Source organism: Puma concolor, chromosome C1 (genome assembly GCF_028749965.1).
Source record: "Puma concolor isolate L17-30 chromosome C1, mPumCon1.1.hap2, whole genome shotgun sequence".
NCBI classification, from domain to species: Eukaryota; Metazoa; Chordata; class Mammalia; order Carnivora; family Felidae; genus Puma; species Puma concolor.
The window spans coordinates 105,179,097-105,201,207 of record NC_141674.1 but is presented as its reverse complement, the minus strand read 5'-3'; the positions used below and the strand labels follow the sequence as shown (position 1 = coordinate 105,201,207).

The 22,111-nt window shown below is 42.5% G+C and overlaps 1 protein-coding gene across 8 annotated transcripts in view; it reads left to right on the top strand.

The window, feature by feature from the left end:
- LOC147578331 (myomegalin-like) overlaps positions 1–21,609 on the top strand; it is a 48,933-nt gene extending 27,324 nt beyond the window's left edge. Inside the window, exons 2-10 of one of the 8 annotated variants that reach the window (XM_086718058.1) lie at positions 995–1,212; positions 9,109–9,198; positions 11,376–11,611; positions 12,710–12,761; positions 13,796–13,983; positions 18,432–18,665; positions 19,960–20,091; positions 20,990–21,064; positions 21,378–21,609. In XM_086718058.1, the coding sequence (XP_086574184.1) occupies positions 1,094–1,212; positions 9,109–9,198; positions 11,376–11,611; positions 12,710–12,761; positions 13,796–13,983; positions 18,432–18,665; positions 19,960–20,091; positions 20,990–21,064; positions 21,378–21,469 (1,218 nt within the window). In that variant the 5' untranslated portion in view covers positions 995–1,093 and the 3' untranslated portion in view covers positions 21,470–21,609. The other 7 variants (XM_086718059.1, XM_086718057.1, XM_086718060.1 and 4 more) reach the window with 7 other exon arrangements.
- Positions 21,610–22,111: the final 502 nt, after the last annotated feature.

The following is a 22,111-nucleotide window of genomic DNA, read 5'->3' as shown; positions in this document are numbered from 1 at the left end:
TACAATTTGAGACCGAGAACCGAGAGTCCTTCCCATGTTGATGTCCCAGTGACCGGATTTGAGCTCTGGCATTTCAAACTTTGTTTCTGCCTTCATAACTCTCAAAATTTGTGGGTGACAAAAAGGCCTTCTGATTTCTAAAGGAACACTCCCAGGAAACTTTATCTCAACTGTAAGAATCAAAAATACTCAACTCTTACTCCAGTTTAAAGCCCATTTCGGGTGCCTGGGTGGTTCAGTTGGTTGAACGTCCGACTTCGGCTCAGGTCATGATCTCACAGTTTGTGGGTTCAAGCCCCGCGTTGGGCTCTGTACTGACTGCTTGCTCAGAGCCTGGAGCCTGCTTCAGATTCTGTGTCTCCTTCCCTCTCTGCCCCTCCCCTGCTCACGCTTTGTCTCACTCTGTTTCTCAAAAATAAATAAAATGTAAAAAAAAAAAAAAATTTTTTTTAAAAAGCCCATTTGATTTCATTTGTTTATTTCATTATTTGCTTGTTGGTTGGTTTGTTTGCTTTTTAAAAAAAAATTTTTTTAATGTTTATTTATTTTGGAGAGAGACAGAGACAGAATGCGAGTGGGTTAGGGGCAGAGAGAGAGAGAGACACAGAATCTGAAGCAGCTCCAGGCTCCGAGGTGCCAGCACAGAGCCTGACGTGGGGCTCGAACTCAGGGGCTATGAGATCATGACCTGAGCTGAAGTCAGATGCTCAAACAACTGAGCCACCCAGGTGCCCCAGGTTTGTTTGCTTTTCTAAAATACCTCTGGGTCCTGCTCTTCTCCCTCATGGCACCATCTCCCCCTACTTGCTGTATCTTTCCTTCAACCCATGGTCACCAAGGTCCTCATGGCTGAGGGGAAACTCTTCACAGGAGCACATCATAGGTTTCATTATTTACCTCCTGGCAGGTTCCCCACTCCCTTTCTCTGTGCTCATATGGGATCCTCTTTAATGATCTAGCTCTATAAACTATCATTTTGTTTTGATTACTCTAGGCAGCTTTGGAAGAAAGCCTGGCCATTGTGGAGACCCAGACACATTTCTCTTCCATCTTTCCTTTTAAAGGAGGCAGTAAGAGGATTCTTCATGAGAAAATGCTGCAACTGAAAGCTGGAATACAGCAGCCCCTAGAGAAGGGACCTGCTGAGAGGAAAGTGGGTGAGCAGCAGACTCAGCCAGAGGAGACAGGGTCCTCCGCTGTGTCCCACAGCAGGTAAGAGACTCTTTGTTTAGACACTCCACCGTCAGAATTAAATCATTGCCCTCACGGCAGCTTTCAGGTCTGCATCCAGACTCTGTAGCTTAATTATAGGGCTGTCTCTTAAGACCTTCCTGAAAAGTCTTTACAGAAAAGCCTATATGGCTTTTAGTATCAATTACTTTATGTTATTCAGAGAAATTTGGTTTTATTCTAAATAACAATGCATGTATTCACCAAATATATCACCTTCGAGGATGTTTGGGATTTCATGGAATTCTTCCAGTCATGTGAGTAGCGTCTCTTTTCTGCATTGACAGGGACACCTAAGAATCTCCTGTTCTGTCAGGAGATTTCAGGACAATAAGATTGTCCCTGGTTTCTGGTCTGGCAATTTTGATAAGTTCAATTCTTTTTTTTTTTTTTTAATTTTTTTTAACGTTTTATTTATTTTTGAGACAGAGAGAGACAGAGCATGAACAGGGGAGGGTCAGCGAGAGGGAGACACAGAATCTGAAACAGGCTCCAGGCTCCGAGCTGTCAGCACAGAGCTCGATGCGGGGTTTGAATTCACTGACCATGAGATCATGACCTGAGCCGAAGTCGGCCGCTTAACCGACTAAGCCACCCAGGCGCCCCGATAAGTTCAATTCTTAAAATAAGCTTACAAAATTGTCAAATAATGGCTGGTTGGCTTGACTTGTCAGCGTTTTTAATGGCTGTATGTTTATAGCTTTTCAAAGGCATTAAAATGATATGGAGTTAATGCATTATACATTTACCTGTGAACACCAGTTACTGACATACTACATCATAACTAACTTGCTTAGTGGTTGGAGCACAGATTTAAAGGTGATAAAATTCAGCTTCATGCTCCATTGGGTACTGTCAATATGTACCACTTAAATTTCCCTGACCCAGAGAAGAATGTTAGAGCTAAAATAACCTTAGAGTCACTTAGTCTCATTTCCTCATTTCAGACCTGAGAACATTCAGGCCCAAAGATATGGTTGCTTGATCAAAGTTGCACAATAGCCTTTTTTGCAGAAATGATATTAAAATCTTGGACTCTTAATTCACAAAGCCTATACTTACTTTGTGAAATGCATTTAAAAAATCATATTCTCATGATTATTTTCATAAAGTCTTTATTTTTAGAGCAGTTTTAAGTTCAGAGCAAAACTGAGTGGAAAGTACAAAGAATTTCCATATATACCCCGTCCCTGCACATGCATAGCCTCCACCCCCACTATCAACATCCTGCACCAAAGTAGTATATTTGTTACAATCCATGAACCTACATCGACACATCATTATCACTGAGAGTTGTAGTAGTTTACATTAGGGTTCATTCTTGGTGGTGTACATTCTTCGGGTTTTGACAAAAGTATAATGATGTGTATTCACCATTATAGAAACATATAGAATGACTGTTCATTGCCCTAAAAATACTCTGTGCTCTGCCTATTCATTCCTTCCTCCTTCCTAATCCCTGGCAGCCACTGATCTTTTTACTGTTTCCATAATTTTGCCTTTTCCAGAATGTTATAGAGTTGCAAGCATACACTATGTAGCTTTTTCAGATTGGCTTCTTTCATTTACTAATATACAAATTTTGGTTCCTTCATGTCTTTTCATACTTTGATTGCTCCTTTCTCATTAGTGTTAATAATACTACATTTTTTTCTGGATGTGCCAGTTTATTTATAAATTCACCTACTAAAAGATAAATATCTTGGTTGCTTCCAAGTTTTGGCAATTATGAATAAAGCTGCTATAAGCATTGTGTGCAGATTTTTATGTGGACATAAGTTTTCAACTCATTTGAGTAAATAGTGAGGATAGTTTCTGGATCATATGGTAATGGTATGGTTAGTTTTGTAAGAAACCACAAAACCATCTTCCAAAGTGGCTGTAGCATACTCAGTCACCAGTGAGTGAGAGGATCTGCTGCTCCACATCCTCACTAGTATTTGGTGTTACCAATGCTCGAGATTTTTACCATTCTAACATGTAGTAGTGTCTCATTGTTATTTTAATTTGCAATTCCATAATGACATAAGATGCTGAGGATTTTTCTTTTACTTATTTGCCATCTGCATATCTTCTTTGATGTCTGTTCGGGTCTTTTGCCCATCATTTGATTGGATTGTTCATTTTCTTGTTGTTGAGTTTGGGGAGTTCTTTGTATAATTTTGACAACAGTCCTTTATCAGGTCGTTTGCAAATATTTTATCCATGTCTGTGATTTGTCTTCTTATTCTCTTGACCATGCATTTTGCAGAGTGAAAGTTTTAAATTATAATCAAGTCCAGATTATTAATTATTTATTTTATGGATTGTGCCTTTTGATATTTGTGTTTAAAGAGTCATCACCAAACTCAAGATCAGTTAGACTTTCTGCTTTGTTATCTTCTAGGAGGTTTATATTTTGTGTTTTACATTTAGACCTATATGTATTTTGAGCTAATTTTTGTAAAGAATGTAAAGTCCTGTCTAGGTTCAATTTTTTGCATGTAGGTGTCCAATTGTCTAGCACCATTTGTTGAAGGATTATCTTTTCTTCATTGTTCTGCCTTTGTTCCTTTGTCAAAGGTCAGTCAACTGTATTTTTGTGGGTCTGTTTCTGGGCTGTTTTGTTCCACTGATTTGTTTATTCTTTCACCAATGTCACACTTTCTGGATTACTTGTACCTTGATCATAAGTCTTGCAGTCGTGGTGTCAGTCCTCTGACTTTGTTCTTCAATATTATGTTGGCTGTTCTGCTTCTTTTGCCTCTCCATGTAAATCTTAGAATTGGTTTGTCAATAGCCACAGAATAACTTGCTGGGATTTTGATTTGAATCTTTGGATGAAGTTGGGAAGAACTGACATCTTGACAATGTTGAGTCTTCCTATCCATAAACATGGAATATCTTTCCATTCATTTAGTGCTTGTTTGATTTCCTTTTATCAGAGCTTTGTTATTTTCCTTATATAGATAGATCTTGTACATATTCTGTTAGAGTTTTACAAAAGTATGTCATTTGGGGGTGCTAAGGTAAATGGTATTGTTTTCAATTTCAAACTCCACTTGTTAATTGCTGGTATATAGGAAAGCAACTGATTTTTGTATATTAACCTTGTATTCTGCAATCTGACTTTAATCACTTTCTAGTTCCAAGAGTTTTTTTTGTCAATCCTTTCAGATTTTCTACATCGACAATTGTGTCACTTGCAAACAAAGACAGTTTTATTTCTTCCTTTCCAATCTGTAAACCTTTTACTTGCTTTTGTTTGTTTGTTTCATTGCATTATCTAGGACTTCCAATATGATGTTTAAAAGGAGTGGTGAGAGGGGACCCCTAACCTTATTTCTGATCCGAGTGGAAAAGCTTCTACTTTCTTACCCCTAAGTATGATGCTGGCTGTTTGTTTTTTGTAAATATTCTTTATCAAGCTGAGGAAATTGTTCCTTCTATTCTTAGTTTGCCAAAATTTTTTTTTCTCATTTCATCATGAATGGGTGTTGTATTTTGTCAAATGTTTTTTCTGCATCTATTAATATGATCATATGATTTTTCTTCATTAGCCTGAATTACAGCAATTGATTTTCAGATGTTGAAGTCAGCTCTCCATCTGGAATACATCTCACTTGGTGTGTTACATAATTCATCAAATACATTGTTGTATTCAATTTACTAATGTTTTGCTGGAGATTTTTGTACCAGTGTTCATGAGAGATATTGTTCTGTAAGATGTTTTTTTTTTTCTTATAATGTCATTGTCTGGTTTTGATAATAGGGTAATGTTAACCTCATACAATGAGTTAGAAAATATCTCCTCTGGTTCTATCTCCTATAGAAAGCCTGTAGAGAATTGGTATAATTGTTTCCTTACATGTTTGGTAGAATTCACTGTGAGCTCAACCGGGGCCAGTGCTTTCTGTTTTGGAAGGTTATTAATTATTGATTCAATGTGTCTAATATACATAGGTCTATTCATATTGTTTATTTATTCTTGTGTGAACTTTGGCAGATTGTGCTTTTCAAGGAATTGGACCATTTCATCTAGGTTATCAAATTTGTGGCCATAGAGTTGTTCATAGCATTTCTTAATTATCCTTTCAGTGTGCATCAGCTCTAGAGTGATCCTCTCTTTTATTTATGGTATTAGTAATTTGTGATCTTCTCTCTCTTTTTCCTTTTCTCTAGCCTGCCTAGAGCCTCATTGAGTTTACTGATCTTTTCGAATAACCATATTTTTTAAAAATTACCTAAATAAATTTTAATTGTCATTGTAATAAGTATTATTTATTATTGAGAAACTGGATGGGAATAAATAATAAACCTATAGAATCCAGAATAATAAGTGTATTCCAGAAAAAAGGCCTTGCCTTAAAAGTGGAATAGCCTTGTTTATCTCAGAGACCCCTAAAACTCAGAGCAAGAGGATGCATGGTACTGGTAAAGAACACTAGAGTGAGAGTTTGGAACCAAAATTTGTAATAATGATCCTTCCACCAACTAATGATGGAAGCTCAGGTGTATTTCTCCCCACTCCAACTTTACTGAGATATTATCAACATATATCAGGTACATTTCTTACACTTTGTGAGTATCAATGTCTTCATCTATAAAATAAGATGAGGCCTTTTCCTGCACTAGTATTGTCCACATCTTGAACTGGGATGTTAAAGGGTTTATTAACTTAGTAATTGCAATCAGGACCAAGTCTTAGCCCCTTGTGCACATCTGTATCTGTGTATGTGTGTGTGCACATGTGTGTGTGGGGTTTTTTTTTTAAGCTTATTTATTTATTTTGAGAAAGAGAGAGAGAGGAGGGGCATAAAGAGAGGGAGAGAGAGAATCCCAAGCAAGCTCCATGCTGTCAGCGCAGAGCCTGATGCGGGCTTGAACTCATGAACTGTGAGATCATGACCTGAGCCAAAACCAAGAGTCAGATGCTTAACCAACTGAGCCACCCAGGCCTCCCCACGTGTGTGTTTTTTGCAAGAGAACACTATGTCAATATTATATCCTGAGGTCTCAGAGCTGAAAGAACAGATGGGAGGAGCATCTTCTTGGTTAGAAAAAGAGAGTAATGAGAGGTGATGAGGGGACCTGGGTAGCCAAAGTTGGTATAAATGAGAAAGTTAGAGGGAGTTGAATGTCAAAAATCTAGAAATAGCAAGATTGAAACCACTAGATCACTAAAATATTAGTTAGAGTTTATTGTGCACATAAAAGTAGTTTGCCACTGGGAGCTCTCAAACCAACAGTGGAATGAGGCTCAAAGGTATATTGTTATAAGACACCTTATATAGTGAGAATGCATAGGTTATTTATTATTTCCAATGATTGGTTACATCATTAGAGTTTTCCTAATGATTGAGGATTGGTTAAAAGTGACCACCTCATGCCAATTTGGGGGAACAGCTTGAATTTCATCTGTGATTTTCAGAGGCATGTGCAAGAAGTGGCCCAAGGTAATTTTCGCTTGTTTTGCAGAATAAGCTAGGTTTGGATTCAGTAATTTTCCTAATAGCATGACAAAAATATCACGGTCATTATCTATTTTAAAATCTGTACTGTTGTATATGGAAGTCTAATCTCCATTGTCTGAGTCAAACCAAAGTGTGTGATTATAGAGTGGGTCTAGAACATGCCCTAAATTACGTCCAGTACCATGAAGGCTTGCTGTGCATAGACAGATTGCCAACAATGAAGTTTGCAGTGATTATGGGCCATCCTTTGGCTTCCAAAGTTCCTCCCAGTACCAGATTAACTGGCTGTAAGTATTAATTGAATGGCCAAGGCATGGATACCAAACCTTTTTGTAAAGCCATTTTCCGGTCATCCAAGCATGTATAGGAGCTGGTTCTAACACTGAGAGTCTTCCTGAGCATTTAAGTGTCTACATAACCAACAATCATTTTGATTAGTAAAGGAAGGTATGCATTGAATGGTAGGCCTTAGTGAGTAGAGAAAATCCCTAACAGAAAAAGGAACATGGGTGTGAATGTTCTGTATTAATTTGTAAAGCAGTAATATCACAGTAATTGTTATAAAAATGAGTCCTGGAAAAAAATAGGGGATCTAACAGAATCTTGTTCTGAGTTCTTTGCCTTGTCTGCTTCAAGGGAAATTTTTTTTCCTGGAAATCCTTAATGTTAAGTTAGCCGTAGGTTGACAAGTCCAAGAGTTGAGGGGGAGGGGGTTTCTCTTGGATTGAGAGACATGGACTCAAGGTTTAATACCCTGTAATTTAACTAGTGTATGAAAAAACAGAACCTGGTAGAGCCCTTTTCATAGAGGTTCAAGTGTTGTTTTTCATTTATATCTGTTTCAGAATACCCAGTCTCCAGGTTCCAGTGTATGAAGTATAAAGTTTTCACCAGGCACAGAAGGTCTCTAAAAACCTCCTTGACCTGTTGAATATAAGTTTTTGAATATTGTATCAGTACTTTAAAGTCATATTAGAATTTACAAGGGCAGGATGTGCATGGGGCTTTATCATTAAACGCATGCATTCATAAGGTGTTCATTTATGTTTCCCAAAAGGTGTTGATCTCACTGTCATAAGGCCTAAGGGTAACACTGTAGGCTAAGGTGTTCCTGTGGTTTCAGTCAATTTTGCCAGTTTTACTCTTAGGATATCATTGGTACATTGAACCTTCCCTAAAGACTGAGGGTGATAGAGACAATGATAGTGTCATAACGTTTGAATAACCTTGTTTAGTTGTTTTATAACCTATCCAGGTAAACTGAGTCCTTTATCACTTGAAATTTCATCTGAGATTCCCCACAGTGGAAAAGGAATTTCTAATAATTTCCTTGCGACTGTGGTGATCATCAGCTTGCCAACATGGGAATCCTTCTACCCATCTAGAAAATAGATATACCATTACAAGTACATAGTGATAGCCCACAGAAGGAGAATTTTGAAAAAGTATCAAATGAAAATGTTCAAATGGTCCAGACAGTGGGGGAGCAGCCCCTGGAATTAGGTTAAATGGTTTCTCCCAGGTTATATGATTGACAGGTTAATCATTGAATATAAACCCATCGTGCGAATTTAGAACAATCACCCCACTAATATTTTTTCAGAATTCGACATTTGGTCAATTCCATGGTGGGTAGTCACATGAAGCACTTGCAAGAGTGGTGATGGAGGGATTCAGGAGGCACCAGCCAGTCATGTGTACCCTCCCCAAATCCTCTTTTTATGATAAATCTGTATCCTTCTTGGTGCCACTTTTGGTTTTCAGCATCAGATACCATTTTTTGTCTATTACACAGTTGTCTTAAGTAATCTGATGTGGATCTACAGTGGAGTATAGGTTATGGAAATTCAGGAGAATGGCTTTACCAAAAGGTTTAGTATCTGTCCCTTGGCCGTTTTATGGCGTTTATTTAAAGTTCTGGTACCTTAGGAATCTCTTGAGTAGGAACCTTAGCATGAAAGTCAGCCATTTGTTTTGGGGGGCACCTGTCTGGCTCAGTCGGTGGAACACGTGACTCTTGATCTCAGGGTTGTGAGTGTGAGCCCCACACTGGGTGTAGAGACTACTTGGGAGGAAAAAAAAAAGTTTTTGTTTCCAGAGCATACCACAGTGATGAACTACTCTGAAGATATACCTGCTATTCGTGTAAATATTTGCAGTTTTTTCTTTTGTCAATTCACAGGCTCCAGTGAGAGCCAAACAACTCTGCAGGTAGGGCTGAATTAAATAAAGGAAGGGCTCCTCTTTCTAGTAATTCATGTTGCGTAGTGACAGCATATTTGTCTTGATATTTTCCTTCAGAGTTTTTGGCATAGAGTACTAAATCCAGACAGGCCAATAGGGTTTCTTGTAAATCTAATCTAGGAGTTTGATTTGAGGAGACCAATTCAACAGTTTGAGTCTCTCCTTTGTTTGATAAGGGTAGGAAGGTAGCAAGATTTGAGGAGACGCAGGAAAGAACACTCAGGAGACAGGAGGAGGATCTCACAAGATGTTGTCTACTAGCTGAGAAATGGTATGTATGCTCAGTGTTTGGCAAACTTTCTACAGCATGAGGAACCTATAGATTTATTTCATTTCCTGAACAAGTTTCAAGGAGAATTCCATAATTTTAGCAGATGCAGCTACGCCCTTTAAACAATTTGGGTATGCCCTGGCCTTTGGATGCAGTTGTAAGCTATAATAGGCTATAGGTCTATTTTTTCCTTCATTTCTTGAGTAAAGGCTCCCAAAACTGATTGTTACATTCTTGAACAAACAACATAAAAGGTTTAGTATAGTGAGTAAGTCCCAATGAAGGAAGATTCGGTAATGCCCATTTAATTTCAGTAAAGGCTTCCTCACGTTTGTTTTCCAAGGAAGAGGTTCTTGAGCATTAATCTTAGTTCATAGAGTAGAGAAGCTAACTAGGAAAGGTTAGGGACCCAGGACTGACAATATTCTGCAAGTCTGAGGGCACTGATATTTCACAGAGCTCCCCAAGTGAGGACAGGATCTTTCTTAGGGGCAAGGGTTTTTTGCATCAGTGGAAAATGCATACGATCCCTGAGAGGACATTTAGGACAGGAACACAGTGAGAGATGAGTGGAGGTTTGTAAGAACTTCTCTTTTCCAGAATTGGAAAAATGTTTACTGAGAGCCTCCTTTGTGTTCGGCTGTGTCCATAAGATGACCAAAATACTCCAGGCTCTGAAAGAGCTCTTAGTCTAGGAACCAGCATCTGCCTAATGATGTGAGAAATGTTGGTCAGAAATGTGAATAAAGTATAGCATCATTTAGAAGGTTCAAATAGAGTTTGATGCTTCCTGGGGGTGACCTGTCCTGATCGCCATCCTGGCTCTTTCCAATGCCTGGATTAATGTACTAAACCAGTGACTCTGGGCTTCAGGAAAATTTCACCTCCTCAGGAAATAACTAGCACCCATGCTCCCTGTTAGCACAATACAGATTACACTGCCAAGGTCTCCAAGAGAAACTGGTGAAATCAGAAGCCATTGATTCTGCTCTGGCACACCTGCGGAAACCGAGGGGACGTCAGGTTGGTCTGATAAACTCACCATTACCAAAGTAATGATAATATGTCTTTGATAAGTTAAATGCTTTACTGGGATTGCTGTCCTCATCCCTACATTTAAAATAAAGTTTGGGGCGCCTTGGTGACTCAGTCAGTTAAACATCCGACTCTTGATTTCAGCTCGGATCATGATCTCACTGTTTGTTAGTTTGAGCCTCACAGTGGGCTCTGCGCTGATGGTGTGGAGCCTGCTTGGGATTCTGTCTCCCTTTCTCTCTGTCCTTCCCTGCTTGCTATCTCTCTCAAAATAAATAAAAATTAACTTAAAGTCAATCCTGACCATATTTCTAAAAAGGCGAAATAGTCCTTTTGCCCTCATTTGCAGATGATGAAACTGAGGCACAAAGTAGTAAAGTGACTTTCCAAGTTTGCAGTGGGAGCATAGAGCATACTGGGGCTACAGTCTAGGCCTGCTGCTTCCTGCTTCATCCGTCCAGCTGTGTTGCCTCCCTCAGGAACAAGATGAACTAAAACCTCCTCTTCTACTCTCCTCTATGACAAATAGTAGTCGTGTTGGGCAGGATATTATGGGATACTAAATTGGTTCAGATCATTTCTTGGAGATCATTTTTCAGATCACTCTTTTGAACCCTACAAGCAAAACACTGCACTAATTAGTTACACCAGAGCATACAGACATGGTAGAATACAGTGGGTAGACTAAAGGATCTTGAAGATGTCCTAGCAATGGAGCCTTAGCTATTTATAGGAAAAACATAGATAGGTCCATCCTGGTGAGAGAACAAGTGGTCTCTTCTCACATGATGGTTTTCCTTTCGACTTTCCAATTAAAGCCTGACTTTTTTTTTACTGTACTGAAATGGTTTATTAAACTGAAGAGATGGATTGGGAACAGATTTTAAAGCAGAACTAGGGAAGAAAAGCTGATTCCATTTTCAGATGTACAGGCCTGGGGAAAGACACTTTTAGAAGGAGGCTTTCAAACAGAAGAAGGCTTTGTTTTCCTTTCTTCATTCCCTTTGCCACATTCAGGTCCCTAAACACGTGCTAATTCAGTGTAGGGGTTTTGGGGGTGAAATTCTCTAAGTGTCTTCTGCTGAAGTACCACAACCTGTCAGCCACCTCTTTCCTCACTTACTGTTTCTTCCCCTCTTTAGGAAATGCCATTCCTTGATCCAGGATCAGGCTCAAGAGTTGACCCACCTGCGGCAGAAGATGAGCGTGGGGAGAACTTTCTCTTCCCTTCTCATTCAGCATGTCAGGAACACCGTGAAAACCTTTGAGGAGCTCCTCAGCAGCAATAAAATTGACCACTGCATGGAGCAGCGCTTCCGTGAGCAGCTGGCCAAGGGGAGCCAGCTGGCAGAGAGCCTTGCCAGCAAATTCAGCACAGGTAAGCCGGCCCCAGGGCCCAGGAAGACTTTCAGTCCCTCCCAAGGACCAAGGCTCAGACCAGCCCATATCCATCGACAAGTGACTTTTCAATCTGATGTCCCGCTCTGTAGTCACCACCTTGGAAGCATGGTGGAGTCAGGACTGGCTGGTGAGGAGCACTGAGGAGAAGTACACCGGATTGAGGATGCCCAGATGAGGGCCACAGCCCTGCCATCTCTCATGGGATATGGCCACTCGGGCAAAAGGCATCTCTGGCAGGTGATAGCATTTATCTGAAACTAACTGGCAGAAAGGGAAGTAGAACAGGGGCAGCTGGGTGCTGTGAACAGAGCCCCAAACCAGGATCTGAAGACCCTGGCTCTAGCCTGTATGTGTTCATTGCCAGCTCCGGACACGTTCATATTTCTCTTGATTTCTGTTTCCTCACAAAAAAAGTTAGGTCAAATAATACCAGCGTGATTGTCCCAGGGATCAGATCAGCAATATTAATCAGTGCACTTCGAAAACATGATCAAACAACCATGCTGATTTGGGCATAGTTTAGACACTGTATAGACTAGTACCTGGTTGTGGGAACATTAGTTCAGGTGCCTTTTTCATAGAATAGTCCCTGGAGCACCAAGGATGCATAGGCTTGAGGCCACTGTGTGGGCTCCTGGTGGCAGATGCAGAGGTGGGACAGGGATGTCTGTCACCTCTACAGAGATAGGAGTAGGTTCTGCATGAAAACTGTGGCCGAGCACACAGAGGCAGGACTGGGAACCAGCTCTGTGGCAGAACTGGGAGACTCTGGTTGGAGTGGTCCAGAGCCACCAGACAAGTAGCTCAAGACCTGTAGGAAAAGAGACATTTAGCTTTTGACTCTGATCCAGGGCAGAGCAAGTAAAGATAATGGCCTTTGTGGTGGGCTCAGGAAAGCCCACCAGACAAGTTCTCCAAAGTCTCGAGCCAATGTCTCCTGAGAAGATTCAGAGTATCTTGGACTGGAGCATCAAATAGTCACGTCTCATCCCAGAGAAAATTCAGAGTTTGTCTGTAATCTGGGAAATAAGACCTGCTTAAATTATGACTGGTCCTTTTTGAATCTGGTTTTCAGATGACTGCATAAGTGAGAAGAATCAAACAGGACACATGCTGCGGACCCTCAGGTAACTCTAGATTCTCAGGGGCTGTGAAACAATCTGGTGAAGGATTTATAAGCAGGAGCTCTCACATCCCATAAAAAAACAGATGGCTAATTATCATTATGTCTCCTTGGTGATGAAGTGGTCTCGTTTCTTTTTTTTTTTTAATTTATTGTTATTTTGGTCCCATTCTCATATTCAATCACCAATTTAGCAATACAGAGCTGCTCTAACCTTAGGAGTCTCCTGTACCCCCGGGATCAGCTCTGATTTCTCTCAGATCTTTAAAGACCAGAGTAAGGGGCGCCTGGGTGGGTCAGTCAGTTGAGCATCCGACTTCGGCCCAGGTCATGATCTCGCAGTCCGTGAGTTCGAGCCCCACATAGGGCTCTGTGCTGACAGCTCAGAGCCTGGAGCCTGTTTCAGATTCTGTGTCTCCCTCTCTCTCTGACCCTCCCCCATTCATGCTCTGTCTCTCCCTGTCTCAAAAATAAATAAACGTTAAGAGAAAAAAAATAATTAATTAAAAAAAAAAGATATTAAAAAAAAAAAAAAGTAAAGACCAGAGTGAGATTATATCTGGTTTCTTTAAGGGTGACCCAAGAGGTACTGGCACATGATAAATAACTACAAATTTTTCTTGCAAAAAAAGAGATTTACACTCCATGACCATACTTAGGGAAGGAAGTCTAGAAAGTACAAGACACCTAGGAAGCCTCATTGCCTTGGGAAGCAGTTTTAAATAGGCCACTGCAAATACTACTGAGCACATCGTGTTCACAGAGTGCGAACCTCTGGGTGTCTTATGAAGGAACCATGAGTATTATTTAAGGGGCCTAATGGGTCTTCTCTCTTCCTCAGGATGTTTGTGGCCAAGGCACTGGGCAACTGTTGTCCTCCCCTGTCCCCCACTCTCCACCCCCAAACAAATGGTTTGCCTTCTCCTCTGAAGGAACAGTCTCCTTGACTTCTGGGGCTTCTCCCATGGGCTGCCAGATTGCTACAGCTATGTCATTCAGGTGACCTTTATTTTCCCTCTGTCTTTCTTACCCCGCCAGTATCTTAAGGGAGATGCATACAAAGGGTAAAGTGCCAGAAGCTCTAAAGACCAAACAGCAGGCCCAGCCCCAGACTCTGCCCCAGATCCAGTCCAGCAGCCATGCCCAGTCTGCTGCCCATCACTCCTCCAGCAGCACCTCCCTGCTTCATGAAGAGCAAGAAGTACACCCTGCAGTGGCTGTGGCCAGTGAGTACCCAGACAGCATCCTGTTGCTAGGTGCTTGCTCCTTTGTCTACACCAAGAGTAGGTATCTTTGCAGCCAGGCCCTACAGATCCCCTGTGATGTACCTGGTGGGGCACAGGTCTGGGACTCGGTGCCAAGCACAGGCCCCAAGGGTGTCAGGCAGCTCTTCTCCATTCCTAACCCCACACGTCATCAGCCACTAGACCTCCTCTGACACATACACGGTATTGGACTTGAGGGGAGGGGTCATGAGTTGGGAAGGGAAAGGGGCAAATGCTCCCTTATCACTGCAATCCCATCATATCATGTTTCAGGCCATGGGCATGAACATCACTAATATTGGGTCTCTGATCTTGGAATCTCTGGGGTAAACAGTCACAGTTCTTATTTTCTGTTTATTGCTAAACATTCTTTATCATTTGTGGATTTATAGATCCCATCCATCATTCTAATAATTCAGCTGTAATGTCCTCTGAACCCTCAGTATCTGGGACGTGTCTCAGGTTCAGTCTGAACCCATCGCCAACTTGCCTCTCCCCAGAATTCCCCAAGGAGGGCACTTGGGTAGCCTCGGTGCGGAGGAGGAACAGCATACATTTAAAATCAAACCTTCATTTTTTCCTGCTCAGCTTTCTCTTTAATTTTCCTCCTGAGAAAAGCATTTCTGTTTTTAGGGAACTGTATCAATCAAATTCTGGTGTAAATAATACTGAGAAACCAACCTTAGTCTGATTTTTTTTTCCTGAATTGACTGTTTTAAGCAATGAATGAGCCATATTGGGATTTGACCTGATACTATTCCTGTTTCTCATTTTACCCTGAGGATCAGAGCAGCATAATGTTTCCCCCGGGATTATAGCAACCAAGGAAAGAAAGGAAATTCACATTTATTGAACATCTGGTATGCTCACATTACTAACTACGCATCTTGCCTTTAATTTAATCAGCATAACCATCCCCTCAACTAGTTGGTGGTGTCCCAGTTTTACAAGGCTGAGGACACTGAGGCTCAGTGAAGTCAGGACACTTACTGAAGAGTGGCCAGCTTGGGATGGCATTCACTGTGAGCCTGACTCAACAGCTCAGACCGTCCACTGCACAGCAGCCTGAGCAGTCAGGGACCAAGCAGGGAGGGTGTCACCTCTTCACACATATCTTTTGCTGGGTTTCTGGAGCCGGTGTTTTCCCCACTCCACTCTTTCTGGCAATGGTGTAGCCTCTGCAGATGAGACAAGTCCCTATGGACATTGCACTTTTGTCCACGGATTTATGAATGAATGAGCTGTCCTTGATGTGTATGTGACATCTTCCAAGGGGCCCAGGGGAGTTTTACCTACATCCTTGAATTCAGTTGCCCAGAGTCACTTGACCCAAACTCAGGGCCACCCTGGGAGACAGCAGAAGGGCAAACACACCTTCCCCCTCACCGACAATTCCCGCCACAACTGGTAGGGAAGGCCACATCTCAAGTGGCCTCATCGCATTGCATCACCCCTATTTTCTGCCACCTTCTTCTTCTCTGAGGGAGATTGAAACCCTTCTTTGTTCCATCTGAAGTCATTATCCTCTCAGAGGGGCATTGGCTTATCACTGCTCCTCCTCTGTTTTTTGGACCAAACTTTGTAGAACAGTTAACAAGCAGTGTGACTGGTGGGGCAGCTTCCCGGTGAGGTGAAACCCTTCTCACAAGAGGCTGCTCCCTGTTGCTTTCTGCGTACAGCATAGGGCATGTTTTCTGTGCACGTGGCGAGGGGAGACTGGGACGTGAAATGCTGATCACTGTCACCGATGGACCTGGGACTCCTGTGGCCGTGGTTGAGTGTCAGCTGGTTTTCTAGGGAGGGGATAAAGGAGGTTTGAAAGGGGGTGGGAAAAGAAAAAGAACAAAGAATAAATTTAGTTTACATTAAACAAAGAGAAGAAAGGGGTTGGAAATCACCTTTTGGTTGAGTTCCTACATTGTTGGGCATTGTGTTAAAGACTTAATGGTAGGCTACCTTACGCTTTTTTTTCACAGTGATGCTAATTATAACTGGTTTTATGTAAGACCATACATAATGGAAGGAGAAGACCTACTGGATATTGATTCAAGTGCATAGTTCCTTAGAGGAACTTGACTTGGTTGGAAAACAAGGACTTCACTCCTATCTGCTTAGAGGAGAAACTTGCCAGACAATTTAAGCTATATTTAAGAATTATTTTTACAGTCTTGTGAGCCATTCTGGGTGAGATCCAAATCACCACTTGCCTTCCTCAGAGACCCCCTCAGCCTCAGTAGGCATCCAGAGTAGGAGGCAGGAGGAGTGGGAGCCACCAGGAGCGTCACCCTGTCTCAGTTCTCTGCACAACGGCCATAACCGGAGGCCATTTTCCCTTTCTCTTCCTCCTCCAACAACCCCCAATCGAGAACAGTCTCAGGAAGGATTAGCCACTGTGTCACTGGCAAGGGCATAGACTGTCCAGTGAATATATTACCTGTTCACAGACTAGCAAAATGCTCATCTCCTTAACCTTGTGATTTGTAAGATCTGCAGTGATTTCTGCTACAGAAGGAAACATTTCTGAAGTGCCTCCATAGAGAAAGGCAGGAGAGTGGCCCCTGTACTTTTCCTGTGCATATATTGTGACCCTCAGATAGTACATCTAACCACCACTTCTTTGCTTTTCCTTTTTTTAAATTCAAGTATAGTTAGCATACAGCGTTATATGAGTTTCAGGTGTACAATATAGTGATTCAAGAATTCAATACATTTCTCAGTGCCAATCATGGTAATGTACTCTTAATCTCATCTATGCCACCATCCTTCACCCACCTCCTCTCTATATTTAAGAGTCTGCTTTTTGTTTATTTCTCTTTTTTTGTTCATTTGTTTTGTTTCTTAAATTTCACATATGAGTGAAATTATATGATATTTGTCTGCTCTGACTGACTTCTTTCACTTAGCATTATATCCTGTAACTCCATCCATGTTGTTGCAAATGGCAAGACTTTGCAACAAAAGGCTGAGTAATATCCCATTATATATAAATACCACATCTTCAAGGCACCTGGGTAGCTCAGTTGGTTAACTGTCTGACTTCAGCTCAGGTCAAGATCTCAGGGTTCGTGGGTTTGAGCCCTGCATCAGGCTCTGTGCTAACAGCTCAGAGGCTGGAGCCTGCTTCAGATTCTGTGTCTCTCTTTCTCTCTCTACCCCTTCCCCCGCTCATGGGTGGACACTTGGGCTGCTTCCATAATCTGGCTGTTGTAAATAATGCAGCAGTAAACATAGGGGTGCATGTATCTTTTCAAGTTAGTGTTTTTGTTTTCTTAGTGTAAATACCAGGTAGTGAAATTATGGGATCATATTGGTAGTTCTACTTTTAATTTTTTGAGGAACCTCCATACTGTTTTCCACAGTGGTTACACCAGTTTGCATTCCCATGAACAGTGCACAAGAGTTCCTTTTTCTCCACATCCTCACTCGCCAACACTTATTTCTTACGTTTTTTGTTTTAACCATTCTGATGAGTGTGAGGTGGTACCTCATTGTGGTTTTGATTTGCATTTCCCTGATAATGAATGATGTCGAGCATCTTTTCATGGGTCTATTGGCCATCTGTATGTCTTTGGGAAAATGTCTATTCATGTTGTCTGTCCATTTTTTATTGGATTGCTTGGGGGGTTTGGGGGTTGAGTTATATAAATTTTTTATATATTTTGGATATTAACCTCTTATTGGATACATCACTTGCAAAACATTCTCATTCAGTATGTTGTCTTTTTGTTTTGTTGATGGTTTCCTTCACTACACAAAAGCTTTAAATTTTGGGGTAGTCCCAATAGTTTAATCTTGCTTTTGTTTCCCTTCCTTATCATGAAAAATGTTGCTATGGCTGATGTTAGAGAAATGACTGCCTGTGCTTGGGGTGTCTCTCACATCTGCTCTGGTCTGAATTCCATGGATTACTGTATTAGTTTTCTAAGGCTGCTATAACAAAGTATCACAAACTGCGTGTTTTAAAACAACAGACATTTGTTTTGCCCACGTTCTAAAGGCTAGAAGTCTGAAATCGAGGTGTCAGCAGGGCCATGCTCCATTTTCCTTGCTTCTTCCTAGTTTCTGGTGGTTGCTGGGAGCTTCCCTTGGCTTGTAGAAACATCTCTCTGGTGTCTGCCTCCTGACTCCCTTGTTGTGTGGTTTCCTCCCCCCGTGTGACTCTATCCGTGTCTCCTCTCCTGTCCTTGTAAGGACATCAGTCATATTGAATGTAGGTCCACACTAATCCAATATCATCTTGTCCTAAATCATTTCATCTGCGGCAACCCCATTTTCAGATACAGTCACATTGTGTGGTTCCAGGTATGGACATGACTTTGGAGGACACTATTCAACCCAGTATAATTATTTTTAAAACGCTTTATTTCTGACTTCCCATCCATTTCTTCCTCACATTCCTTTCTGGACAGATGTCAGCGCAGCCACTCCTGCTGATTCAGCATCATTGCTCAGCGACCATTCAGATGCCAGATCCACCCAGCCCTCCTATCCTCTGAGTGGCACCACACAACTGAGTGGGACACCAGAACCTGGGTACCATGGCAGCAGTGGCCCATGGGATGAGACGAGGCCTCAGAAAATGAACGCGTCTGGGTGCCTCTCCTCCTTCTCCTCATTGTACCGGCCCAACTCCAAGCCTTCTGGTAAACACAAAAGAGTAGATGGTGACAATGGAGCCTATGGATGGGGGCGAACACATTCTTCCTGGGCCCAAGGATTCTTATTCCCCTGTTAGATCCTGGCTCACAGAAGTGGGTGAGATGAAGGGACAGTATCCTGTGGCTCAGCCAGAGAACAAGATTCCAGCCCAGTGCTGGTCCTTTCTAAGTGCGTCTCCCATTCCCCTTACCCAGAGATTCACGCTGAGCAGGAGAATCCCGGAAGTCAGGGGCATTCTGAGGTGCTCTACAGACAGGATGAGTTGCCTCGTATTCATATGCTCCCTTTGCCCTGTGCTACAATCTTCTGCGGCCTACATGTAGACTGTTCTTGGAGTTCCCAGCTCAAGCTACCCTGGGGAAGATCTTCCTTCGGTCAAGAGCTATTTATTGTAGGATGGGAGACTATTTCTACAGTTATACACACATGCCCTTTGTATGCAATTACTGAGTCAGTCTTGCCTCTCAAATTTTGCTAGTAGTTTAGAGCCAGGCATCCTGGCACCAGTGACCCAGGGTGCACCCATGGAGAAGAATGGCTTGAAGGAGCTCAGTTCCTGGGACTGAGACAGTGTAACAATAAGACATTTGAAATTCTCAGAAAAACCTGACCCTAAGCAAGATGTCCTAGTGGATGAAGCCTATTCTTGGCCTCTTTCCCCTTCCCTTTGTGCATCCTCTGACTTCTTCAGAGGTGCTCCTTTCTCTCCTATTCCTCCTTCAGGTCCTGATACCTCCCCAGGCCCTTCCTTGTCACTCTTCACCAAAAGTGGTTAAAGGAAAATACTCAGCATCCCTTATTATTCACTGCCTGATTTAATTTCATATGCATTTACTCTAGCCTTTCTATTAGTGGATGGGTGGTAAAGGTTTTCAGTCAGGGATCATCAGGTAGGATAGGTATGAGGTAGAGAGGAGGCCTCTGGACTGTGACCAAAGGAGGTAGACCAACTGGCCAGTCCTGCCTGGAGACCTGTAGCAGTTTCCACCCTTGTTTTCCAGCCCAGGATCCATCTCCCTCAGATGTACTCAGCCTTCATCTGGGAGGAGGCCCTGTGGAGTTTCCTTCCAGAGGGCCATCTTGTGTTTGAAAGCCCAGGAGCTCTTTAAACAAAGCTGCCTGGTGCTTCCTGGTGCCCAGGTGAGAGAAGGAAGTTGACAGGAGTACGGGGACGGGCAGGGATCTTGCAGAGAAGTCCTGGGCAGGCTCCATAGCTGCCTGTGAGCAAGTGGCCTTCCTCACCTCCTACCTCTCCCATGTCTTGGTGGGATGCAACAGGGGCTGACCTACTGGAAAAGAACCTTGTTGAGATCCAGAACCTGCGCCAGCGCCTGGAGGAGTCCGTCTACATCAACGACCGCCTGCAGGAGAGGCTGGGACACGTGCTCAGCAGTGCCGACCGAGGAAAAAGTAGGAAAGGCCAAAACTGGTTCCGTCCACATCTAGAGTCTCACAAGGGCATTTAGGTTTGCAGTTAAAAAGCACATCAGTGTGCTGTACCCTAGTCTTCCTCACAGTCCACCAGAGAGGGAAGCAGGGCAGGCGTCATTGTCCCTACTCTATAAATGAAGACACTGTCTTGCCCAAGGCAGGGCTGTGTCTCACGCCCAGCACTGTCTGACATGATGCCCATTCTTGTGACTCCCTGTACATCCTGGTGCCACACCTGGCTTCTGGCCTGACTGGCAAGTGGTGGAACCAAGACTTGCCATGATGCCCACGTCAGCCGAGGGTGGACCACATCCCACCTTCACACCACCACCACAGGCTCTGGGTACCACCTGCCACTTCCCATATGCAAATGGCCCGTGTTCCTGTGCTTTCCACATGATGCTCTCACTTGGAGACTGGTACTTCCACATCCCTTCTCCCTTGCCAAGCTCAGAATAATGGCGACCAGGGCCCCTACAACCTCACAGCGGCAACTGAGTGGTGGGCAAGTCCGTCCCGCAACTGCAGCCACTGTGCATGAGTGTTTGGTCCAGCGTGGTGTGACTCAGCCACATCACAACCGTTTCCCAGTTCAGGCAGCCCCCAGGTTTTCTGCATGGCTGAGCCTGAAACTTTGGTGTATACAGGAAAGTACATCTTTGAGAGCATCTGTTTCCCAGATGTATGACTTTTTTGTTGTTTTTTGTTTTTTTACTCCCTGTGACAGTATCCACCTCTGGCTTCCATGGGTAGAACCCAGAGTCTGTGCCTCAGCTCTGCAACTAGAAAAGGGCCTTTGGGAAAGCAAACTGGAGCCTTCAGGCTGACAGAGGGCAAACCCCAAACTTGGTCACTTTCATGTTCCACCTTCCCACAGCAGTACCCAGTTGCAGAAGCAAGCAGAAGAGGCTGGAGAGTAAAAAAATTGCCCAGCCCCACACGGGCCAAAATTGTAAGTTATTTTCAATTTGGATAAGGCTGCTTCTTATAAGGGCCTGTCTACACATTCCTGGACTCTAAACTCTAGGAGTCACTAGCTCTGGGAAATTCACATTTCATGTATTTGTCCCTTGCTCTGTGCAATAACCAGGGAGTCACTGGCTGCGAACTGGATACCAGCTTGGTGTCTCCCTCCCTCCCTTTCCACTTCCAGCTGAGTGTGAATAAGGAAGGAAAGGGATGTCAGTTTCTGTTTGGAGCAGTCAGTGTAGAGAGTTCCCTGAGCCCTTCCTGATGTCATTGCAGCTCTGTCTCTCCTTCCGTAGGCAGTGCCCAGTCAGCTCCAGAGGTCTCCCCAGCCACCCCTCACACATGCGCTCAGAGTCACTCTTGCTGCTCTGCTCAGGACACCTTGTGACATGATGTCTGGAGGGTCCGGAAGAACGTTCTCCAGAACTTTCCCAGCCCTATCAACAGCATTCTTGGGTGTGAACTTGGAGGCATCGACATCACCTTTAAATGAATGGATCAAATTAATAAATTCTTATTTAAAAATTATCGTTTACATATATTTATTGAATTCCTATAAAGAGTAAAATTTGTGAGGAAAGAACGAAACCCATAATGGCCAGAAGTTCATAGAAAAGGTTAAAGAAAAAATGAGATTTCGCTATTAGTTACTTAATTTTTTTGCAGAGCACTTCTTTATTATGACAATATATAAAACAAATATAACTTTAAATGTTTATAACTACAACTGTACATTACTAAGACTGCTAGTATTGTTCAGCTTGCTCAAATTTAGGGGAATAGCTTATATGTAATTCTTGAAATTCACTGACCTTCATAAAAATGTGGGATTGAAATGCATGTATACATTTTTCATGTATATAAATTTCACTCTCCTGACTTTATTCCCAGTCTCAGCATTTTCATACATCTTTGGGGAGTTAACCAAACTCCAGGCCTTTTGTTCCTAAGAGAACTGGCAAGGTTATGTTTGCCAGTGGCAACATCCTTAAAAGTTAATAATCACTGATCACCAATAGATTTTTTACCT